Here is a 10,781-nt window from a genome sequence, read left to right as displayed (position 1 = left end):
TATTCTTTCGTTGCAGGTGTTTCAAACTATATATTTATTAGCAACAACGATTTTATTATCAGTAAAAATTGACACTAAAACACCAAATATGACTATACTATTGCTAACATTTGTACGTGAGAGACGAATGGGTTCATAGAAAGGTGTAATCTCGAGATATATCATGTAAATGTATTTTTATTTTTATACTGTGAAGGAGCTGTCGTTAGTCATGTCACTTCAGAAATATTGAACATCTATTGTATAAAGATCAATAGGTAGATGATCTATTAACCTTTAAAGAAAATTCTCTTTGTGTACTAAACAAAGTGTTTTCTATTTTTGATATATTATAATATATAAATTGTAAACATTTTGTAATAAACAACCAGCGTCCATAATAAGGAAGCGACAGGTAATGTTACGTTACGTGAACGCCTGTATTTAATGTAAACATTCTACGGTCTAAGAGATTTTTCATAAAAAAAAATATTACCTTAAATTAACGAAAATGTACTGTATGTAATGTAAAATTGTGATTTTGAGGAATATTTCAACTCATGCAACTCCTGAAAACCTGTCAAAGAAAATAAAGATACCCTAGAGAGTAATAAGGTGTTGGATCAAATCAAATATGTTAAAAGCGGAACATTTGTATACGATCTCAAAGGTATTTCATATTCTATCAATTAAATAATCCATTATGTAGAGTATTAGTTCGACATTTTGCTCCAATCTTAACATTAATATGTATACTCAGGTATTTGGTGATTCATTTATGATTCTATTAAATACATAAATTATTTTTGCTTTTGTTTGTTATCTACTATAATTATAAAAAGTATGGAACCCAAAGTAAAATACTTATATATTTATTATTTTATTGTTATTATTTGGTCGGATTTTTATGTATCAAGAAGGAATTGAATAGTTTTTTTTTATGTTTAAGGTGGCAAACGAGCAGACGGCCTACTTGGTGGGCAGTAGCTACCGTCGGTCATGGACATCCGCAACATCTCTGTTCCGGATGGGTTACCAATCTTGTTCTTTTAAGGAATAGGTAAGGGTGAAAATAAGGGAATGTCAGGAAAAGGTGTGAATAGGGAAAGGCCAACCGGCTCTCTCACTCATCGGACGAAACGTCACCATTAAAGGCTATTTCACGCCGGTTCTGTGAGAGGGTGGTACTTCCGCGGTCGAGCCAGCCTATGTTCGATCTATAGTTACATACACCTACAAGTGAGGTAGTAAGGTAAGGTTAGTAGTAGAATAAAAATATTTTATTTAAATAGTACAAGGGGCACATCTAGGCAACTAGTTTGCTATGGAAAATTCTAAGATAGATATCCCTGGCTTGTGGGTATCCTCTCTAACTTACTTTAGTAACGTCCTGTTTTTTTTTAATAATTTAATTTAGTATTGTTACTTCGTTAATCTTTCACAATATATGATACATATATATCATAATAGCATTATTATGTTTGAGTTTTATCGTAAAATCTTGATTTTAGGGGTTTCCCCCAGTAAAAAGGACAACATTGATCAACACTCGGAGCTACTTTAAAACGGGATTTCTTCTCGCCGCCATAGGCTCAGTCTTGATACTTTATTCGCTTGGGACTTTCCATTTTTAAATCGTTTAGTGACCAGTAAAATTTCAAGCCGATTTTGTAACTAATTAAAGTTAAATATAATTTAACTATGAATTGTATTTAATAATAATAATAAAACAAAAAAAATATCCCATTTCCAAACGAGCTCAATGGTTATAAATTATACATTTAGCAAAATTCAAATCATTGGGTTTGGATACGTCTTTTCTTGAAAAAAGCAGTTTATAATTTTTTTTAACACTCAGATTTAAAATAGAAATAGAATGTAGTTTCCCTAATATTAATTAAAAAATTAGTTTATATTTTTTCTGTTTCATTTTATTAATGACATATAAAAGACACCTTATGAAAACAAATGAAATGTTATAAAACATTCCAGAGCTTCAATTTGTATGTTTCTAAAATGCAACAATGTACAAAACAACTCGCCGACGTCAGTGTGTAGTGGCCTTTGCAAAGTGAGCCACTCACTCAAATATGAAATAAATAAAATGGATATGGCTGTCAAAATTTTATGTAAGAACACCAAATTTGAAAAAAGTGTGACAACACGATTATATAAATAATGTTTATTAGTAAATTCCGGTACCAACTTTTCAGATTCAGGTTTAAATTTTCATTGTAATATAATTTTTTTTACATGTGGTCAAGCTTCATTAAAATATGTTAATTGGTTTTATAAGACGATATTTAGTGAGTGTATGTTTCGGCAACTTAAATTTCAGCATTTGGGTACAGTGTAAGTTTCCTTTGTTTGGAATTGGGATATTTTCAGATAAAAAATTAGATGACTATTTAAATCACATATAGAATATATTACTATTGTGTATTCCTAGGTATAATACAAAGAATACTTATTCGTGTTTTTCTACATATTTTTTTTTATTTTATCAGATTTTTTTTTTTAATTTACTAAATTTGTAAGTATAATATTTACTATACAGATAAAACGAGCATACCTCAATTTTGTAAGTTTTTTCGTTGACTATACGTCATACGATGTGGATTTTCGTTTCCTCTACGTGTTTCATATATAAATGTGCGAGGTATTAGCTATTAAATATGAAAATGGTTTTCGATTTTTTGGCTGAATACGTAAAATATAACCTTCGATCTGTGTTGAAAATTGAAATGAAATTTTTATCTTCCTAAAAGAGACAATATATCTTATAGTCCATCCATGACCATCGACAAAAATTCCAGGTGTTGCCGATATAGGTCCGTTTCATTTCTTTAGAAGCTTTGAAATATTTAAAATATAGCAAAATAACTAACAAGACTAGACTATACTAGCTTATGGGGACAAATGAGTAAAAAAATATTATTCTACATTCTATACCCACAGGCGCGTAAGGTTAACTCGTATTGCGAGGAAGATTCCTAAAGGAGAATATTGTATGCTTCAATACTGAGATATTCTATTTGGGGATAAGCGAACCCACTCTTTTATAAGAAAAGCTTTATGCATATAGCAAAAAAGTTCCACTCCACTATCTTCCTGTTCTAGAGTAAGAAACAAATGTACTTTTTTGTGATTAACTTGATAGTTTCCAGACTGATGGATAAAAAGATAGTCTATGAACAAACTGCAGACTATAAGTACAATAGTTTTCCAGTTGGTTTTCATATTCCATTCACTCACAATTTAATAACACAAAACGGCTTTATACTTTTATGACAGAAAGCCACTGTGCTAATCGGCGTCCGTTTAGTTGGAAACAATGAAGAGGTCTTCAATAATTGGACAGAATGCAATAATAAATGAATTAAAAATACCTCTTGTTGATCTTCTTTATGTCCTGTGTGACTTCTATATAATGGTTCCCTGTAACAAAGGTCACATCAACGTGCAAATTTGATTTTTTTTTAAATATTCCTTATTCCAGAGCGAACAACGATAATATTTTTATATTTTTTCATTTTTTTTTTCGTTTGCTGACCATAACGAGACCTTTCCAGCAACATATACATCATTGATCAGTCCTCTTGAGTTATAGTAGGGGCCATTGTGAACAACAGCCCACGTTGAAAGAATGGAAGGTTGTTTAAAAATCTTTAAAATAGCAACGGAAAAACCTATGATATTAGACTAAAATGAGTTCTAAAAAATTTTTACTTTTAAGTAACTGTTTTTGCTATAAATGTATTAATATGGAATCATTATTTTCCCTAATAAAATAACATATGATCAGTAATTTACTGAAATAATGTGTCATATAATACAGAATGCGATTGCTATCAAAAACTTTTGCTCGTCAAAAATTTTATGTCATATAACAGAAACACCATACTTTTCATTGAATTCGCTTATGATTTATTCGCTTTTTTACTGTTACTGATATTACAAATATTTTATCTCGTTAGGTAGGTTCTTTACTATTATATAGCCCTAAATAGTGTTCATAAGGATCATCTCTCACTAAATCTCAAGTCTTACTATATTAAACACAATCGCCATTGATGATCTACTATGCGGTCCCTATGAAAGATTTTAATAACAAAAAATTCAACTTCAACTACGCAACAAATTTACTGTAAATTATCCTTCTTTTGTACCATGACTAATGTAACGTTTTTTTTTACCTGACTGGCTAAAAGATTGATTTACAAAGAGTTTATTGAATAGATAAGAGTGATTATAACGACATCGATATAACGACATTAGCATTCAAATAACTTTAGTAATAATCCGTTTTATTATCGTCAATATCTGCCCATCAATCATTGCACTAATTTAATACCAAACAAACGTAACAATTTCAACCTTATTACAATTTACAGGAAATTTTACTGCTACAACACTTTGAGATTAACAACCAAAAAATTTTTACACAATGTAATTTTTTTTTTATTATAATATAATTTCAATAAAATTAAAGATTGGTAAAAAACTTTCATTACTAACTAAGTATTTTGTACTATAATAATTAATTTATATGGGAAAGTTAAAGTAAAGCTTATGAACCCTAAAGCCTCTAAAACTGCTGATGTCGTAAGTTACACACAAAAATATCCTGTATCCAAACGTTCATATGAGCATTATCGTGATAATTTAGATCGTTTGTTTCGCGTTCATTACGATTCACGGTATCATTCAATTACGATCTTTAAATATGCAGATATAAGAATGGAATTCGTTTAAATGACAAAGGAATGATTTATCGGGTATAGGCCATTCGTGTATAATCTGCCGCTATTAACGCTAAGCTAAACATCTGCTCACTGTGTATTATAATCCAGAGTCATAATATTTCTGGATTATTTTGTTTCATGTCCAAAAAATATACAATACTTATTTAAGAATATACAAATTAAATGACGTTAGAACTTATAAATGTTTATTTCAGATAAAAATTACTGGCTCACCCAATTACCAAATATTTTATACAAAAACAGCGACTGTTTCTGATTGTTTCTTATTTAAAATCTTGTAGATTAAAAATATACTAATAAAAAATTCTATTCATAAACACACATGACCCTATTTAGGATAAAAGTTCATATAAAATTAGGTAGCAGGAGCATTCTGAACTACCGTAAGTTGCAAGTCTATGTGGATCATACAAAAATTTTTACAGTAATTCCTTCTTTTTCTAAATTGTCAAGTATTGTATGGTATCGTATAGAATTCAAACAATATTTATTGTAGTGATCGATTAAAACTATTATTATACCGCACAGACTGTTGCTTGTATGGAAAAGTACTTGAAATAATTTATTTGTTTAGTTAAAAACCAAGTTAAACTGCACACTTATTGCGTAAAGATATTAATAAATTAATATCAAAGTCTGTCATGATAGTCATACAACTGATTAAGAAATAAATTATATCGTATATCGTGCGTAACTGATTTACGCGGAAGATATGATATCACTTGTTATTCTAAAGGTATTGTTTTATACTAAAATATAAAATTTTGGCTTAATTTTACAAAACTACACTATATAGAGCGTACATACAAACGAAAGAAAGTCAAGTGAAATATGATTCTATTAATAAGTGATACTATAAAACCACCATCAAAATTTTTAAGTTTTCATATAACTTTCTTAGATTCAAATTATTTGTAAATTTTTTGTCCGCATTTTCAAACGAAAACATTGAAAATAGTTCTTAAACCCTTTTTTTGACCGACCCTTAAAGGTCACTTCACATTCAGTGAAGAGAGAAGACGCCTTGAAAAAATACTGACTTTATTCTGTACTAACTATTATCTCCGTCAAGGCTATCAATAGATCTCTTATATTGTTTAGTTTATTAAGAGATAGTTTTCATTATATGTAAAATTCTAAAGTCACGAACAATATCGAAAATCACCTAACAACTGGATAGTTATCAAAGACATTGTTGTTGTCAAATACAACATGATTGTACAAAGTCGCTTCGTATTGCTTTTTTTTTCATTTTTATTTACAGTACCTAAGTTGTGGAAAATATAAAAGAGTTATTTGTTGTCATTAAAATAATGAAAATAGATAAATAAAATTTCTTTATTGGTTACCGTTTTAATTTTTTTTTAAAACAAAAGTCGACGTAAATGTCCGGATTTAATCTATCTGTCTCAAGGCCAATTATTTATCAAATTTTAAACATGTTATGTAATAGTTACAAAGTAGTATCTAAAATACATATATAATATAATATCTCTAGTCTCTATTTCGTATTATATCTGTATGTATTTTTAATATGTTTCTGCTATATATATGCTAGTTTTAAAATTTCTAAAGTATACGTTGTTCAAACAATATAAATCCAATATTTAAGTATCATAAACAATACATTAATTTGTTGTATCTAAAACGAATAAAATTCAACATGAAAGAATGAAATAGTAAATAACAATATCAGAGGTGCCTACTTCTTCTGTAACAGTATAACATAAAAATATATTTTCATACAAAAGTTAGTTACTCTTAACTTTAATAATCATTCTACATTTGTTAAAAACATAGTACAAAACTAATAGTATTATGAACACAAGGACAACTAAAACTGTTACTAATATACTAAAAATAACTAAAACCAGTTTAACTTCATAGTATTCAACCCAAGACATATTAGCAGCTGGCGCTGTTAAATGATCTCCTCCATACTTAATAACATGTTCTATCCACCACACGGTTAGATTTAAAGGATTAATTGGATATTCTCTCATTACTGCCCTGAGCTTTAACATGTTGGTTTTGTAGCTACAAAAACGAAAAAATTTCAAAAAAGAAATAGGAAAATCATCAGAAAAAAAAATTATTTCTTTAAGTAACCTTTTATCATTTATCAAAGTATTGATAGCATTTTTTAATTCATTTTCTGTTAAAGTAGTAATGTCTAATTGCATTCCTATTTTGTGGTATGTATATTTTTCTACATTATACCACTGGTCGCCCAACATAGGAATACCGATAACAGGCACAGCAGCGTCTATGGCCTCATCAGTGGATTGTAATCCACCCTGAGTAATAAATAACTTTACGTTAGGATGTTCTGAAAACAGAAATAAATAATAAAATAAAACATTTTAGAGATAACACTTTTTTCAAAATTATCGAAATTTTATTCCTTGACAATTTTTTCAAGATGGATAAACACTTACTTAGTAAATCGGCCTGTGGAAACCATTTAGAAAATTGGATATTGTTTGATTGTGCTGGGAGTTCGTCACTGTCCCATTTCCATAAAACATCATACGGTAATTGAGACAAAACTTTAGTCATAACTTGAATTTTTTCAGGTGGCAATAGTGAAGGTAAAACATTAGTCCCAAAACTGACATATATTACACCATGTTTTGAGGAGTCTAAATATTGTTTAATATCCTTAAAACAATGCTTTGAAATAATGTAACCAGTCTTTTTTTTTTTGTAGAACAATGAATGATTTACGAACTAAATTAGACCATAAATGTTATTATGACTTACTTTAGGTAATTCCTTAACTTCGGGAAGATATATGCCTCCCATGTAAATAATATTTGGAGGAACAGGATGGTTATCAGCCCAAAATGGATGTTCATTTAAAAACATCATTTTTATTGATTTCCTTAGTTGCTCAAATGTAGGCACATCTTTACCAAAATGCTTTCTCATTACCGCATAGTCATATTCTTCCGTATCGGAAATTAAAAAGTCCAACAACAAGTGTGTAATAATAACTATACTTCTTTCTACTAATGTTAAGTTGTATAACCTTTGTCTACCTGGCGTAGGATACAAAATGGGATGTACTGGAGCGCCCATATTATGATATTGTATAGCAATTGTACCTAATGAACTTAATTGAATGACAGGAGCATCAAATTTATGCACTATTCCTAAAAGGGGGCGATTGCAAGCTTCAAGTAATATTAAGTCGAAGTACTTCCTGTCTTTATCAATTATTTCTTTTAATTCCGGGAGTTCCATTTGTTTATCCAAAACATTAGCAAACGTTTTAAGTAGCATTTTTATATGAAAAATGAAATCATCCTTTCCTCCTCGATGGAATATTAACAATTTTTCCCATTCTTTGTAGGATATATCGTGTGTGTCAATTTCGGTTAAATTTTGAGGTGTGTCATATTTTGAGTACGCTGGGTCGGGTGTGACCACAATGATTTCATGCCCCCGTTTGGCAAGTTCCTTAGTAATTGGTCTGAACACTATTTGATGGCTGATAGAAGGCGTAGGAAAAAATGCTAATATACGAGCAGCTTCAAGTCCAGCAAATTTTAATAAAAATAACAACAATAGTTTTTGCAGATCCGCCATGATTTTTAAAGTCTTGTCTGAAAAACGTATCAAACCAAAAGTATAAAAGTATTTATATGCATACATATATATTAAAGAACGTCGTTTACACAATGTGGTTAACAGTTTAATATTTTGGAATTAAAATATTTTAAATAATTTTCAGTAATGGTTAAACTGATTTTTCGGGACTTTGTTTCTTTTTTTTTTAATTGTCTTTTTGATTACTATTTTCCACACCTGAAACCTCAACTTTTTTGTGAACGGTATTTTTTACACAAAAAATTTATTTAAATATAACTCTGTTAATGATGGACTAAAATAATTGGAAAGCCAAGCTATTAATTTCATTTTGTTAATAATTTTAGTTTATAAAATTATGAATAAAAATTATAAATGTGATATGACTGAAAATAAAACAAAAATTTTTAAAACTATATCGGACGAAAAAAACAGACATTTACTTGATACCAAATATACTAAATAAATAATACTAAATAATATACCAAATATAATAAATAAATATACAAATATACACAAACAAAACTTAAAACTTTATTCAAATAAGATAAACAATATTACTAAAATGACTAACTTACATTACATAAAGTTAACTTAAACTTAATAAATAATAAACTAATTCGGCTACAAAAAAGAACCCTTAATTTCTTATACGTATTCTCGTACCTCATAAAACCTTAATTTGGGTAGCAAATCTTTAAGGGTAGTGTTAGATTATGTGATTTTACAATTTTGGTATGACATTTACTGATCAGAAAATATGATATAGTGTCCATAAGTTTGTATGTTCAGAATAGAAATTGGCAATACTGGTATTATTCCAGTCATCAAAAAGTACTGGATAATTCTTGACTAAAATTAGTTAATATGTTTAATTCTGTCTAAACAAAAAAAAAAGAGACATTTTCGAATATCAAAACTATACACAGAATTTACGCTCCATAATTTCGTTTTGATTGTTTTAACCAGTATGATACAGAAATACCACTTTAATTAAAAATAAATTTTTACCATTTTGCAAAGCAACATTTTGAGAATCCCTAATCAGTAGCTAGAAATTTTTAAAATATACTTACTTATAGCAGTTTCTTGTTCTTGTGCCCCATAATTTTATTTTCCAGATAAAGTGGGACCAATTTGCATATTTTCTGCTATGTACAAATAGGTCAAAAGTGAGAGTTCACGTATCATTAATTTGTCACCTGCAGACATTCAAACTTTAGTCATATCAGAGAAAGAGCATGAACATTTAAGTGACGACGGTATTATAATCTGTAAATTACAAGTGATAAGGAAAGGTATGTAGCACTGTGTTCATTAGAAATGGTTGAACTCTCAAGAAAATAGCTTTGTTACATTTCAGTCTCGGAAGACTAACGTACCATTTACATCATTAAATTAGATTTTAGTTAAAGTATTGCAATATCACTTCTTATACGTAAATAGAATAATAGGAAAATGTTGCAAGGCCCATGCCACATAGGCCATTGGTCTATCATTTAATTCCATACCTTTTTTTTTTGCCTAAAGATTATCCTTTTATAAGTTTAAAAAAAATATTGTCCATAGCCAAGAAATTATGAATAATATTTTCTTCTCTCCAAACAACTTTAAAGCTTTATATTACGGAGACAGTTTGTGTTTCAAAATATTAATTCTCAAATGTACTTTTTGACAAAAACTAAATATAAAATAAAAATAAAATCATCGTCCCCTGTCATTGGCGTTAGTTATTATAGAATAATTAAGTGATATATTATTTATGTTGCAAATATTTTCTAGAGTGCAAATAAAAAGTACTGTTTTCAATAACATCATTTCAATACAAATAATTTGAAAATGTTTTTATTGAATAGAAAAAGATAAAAACTCAAGTAAAACAATACTGACTGTTGTCAAGAGTGATCGATTTGACAAGCAATATGTTGAAAAATAGTATAAAAGCTTATTTTGAAAATATAATATCTTTATTATTTCTGCTGTGAGTGTAACTGGATATGAAAATGTTTGCAATAAAATCATGTACTATGATTTGCCACCGTTACTTTTTTAAAGGATAACGACAGTCACAGAATAAAACTTACGTAGAATTAATTATTTTGTCGTGCTTATTTGATAACTTGCTTTATTTTAAAATGATTATTTTTTTCTTTTTTTGATAAATCAAACCTCATTAAGATAATAACAACGACGATCAGATCATACAATCGATTAATAATGCGGATGTGGTGGGTCAGATTAAAATTAATATTTCCCTTAACATCACGCCTGGGGAAATTTCTGTTGAATATTTTATATGAACATAAACTGAGGATGCTTATAACAAATTATTCAATTAATTTTATATAAATTAAAACGATACTACTCAATACATGTTATTAATGTTGAAATAGGTTTAAATCATGTAAAATTTATTTACACTCCACCTTATTTTCAAGTCAAGTT

General features: G+C 28.5%; 1 protein-coding gene across 1 annotated transcript; it reads right to left on the bottom strand.

Annotated features, from left to right (window-relative positions):
- Positions 1-5,177: 5,177 nt before the first annotated feature.
- Positions 5,178-9,599, bottom strand: LOC116773498 (UDP-glucosyltransferase 2-like). The gene is made up of 5 exons (XM_032665958.2): positions 9,413-9,599; positions 7,509-8,353; positions 7,184-7,406; positions 6,855-7,074; positions 5,178-6,782 (listed from the first exon to the last, which is right to left on the bottom strand). Exons 2-5 carry the CDS (start codon positions 8,334-8,336, stop codon positions 6,497-6,499), a joined length of 1,557 nt encoding a protein of 518 aa, XP_032521849.2. The 5' UTR covers positions 8,337-8,353; positions 9,413-9,599; the 3' UTR covers positions 5,178-6,496.
- Between the last annotated feature and the right edge of the window lie 1,182 nt (positions 9,600-10,781).

This window comes from Danaus plexippus (assembly GCF_018135715.1).
Source record: "Danaus plexippus chromosome 22 unlocalized genomic scaffold, MEX_DaPlex mxdp_27, whole genome shotgun sequence".
Classification (NCBI taxonomy): Eukaryota; Metazoa; Arthropoda; class Insecta; order Lepidoptera; family Nymphalidae; genus Danaus; species Danaus plexippus.
Note: the sequence above shows the minus strand (reverse complement) of the source record. Positions and strands in the feature narration are given on the sequence as shown.

Coding starts and splice junctions, on each gene's coding strand:
- LOC116773498 (XM_032665958.2), bottom strand. CDS start 8,336: ATGGCGGATCTGCAAAAACTATTGTTGTTATTTTTATTAAAATTTGCT. Junction 7,075..7,183: donor TCCACAGGCCGATTTACTAA/GTAAGTGTTTAT, acceptor TTCTGTTTTCAG/AACATCCTAACGTAAAGTTA. Junction 6,783..6,854: donor ACTTTGATAAATGATAAAAG/GTTACTTAAAGA, acceptor TCGTTTTTGTAG/CTACAAAACCAACATGTTAA.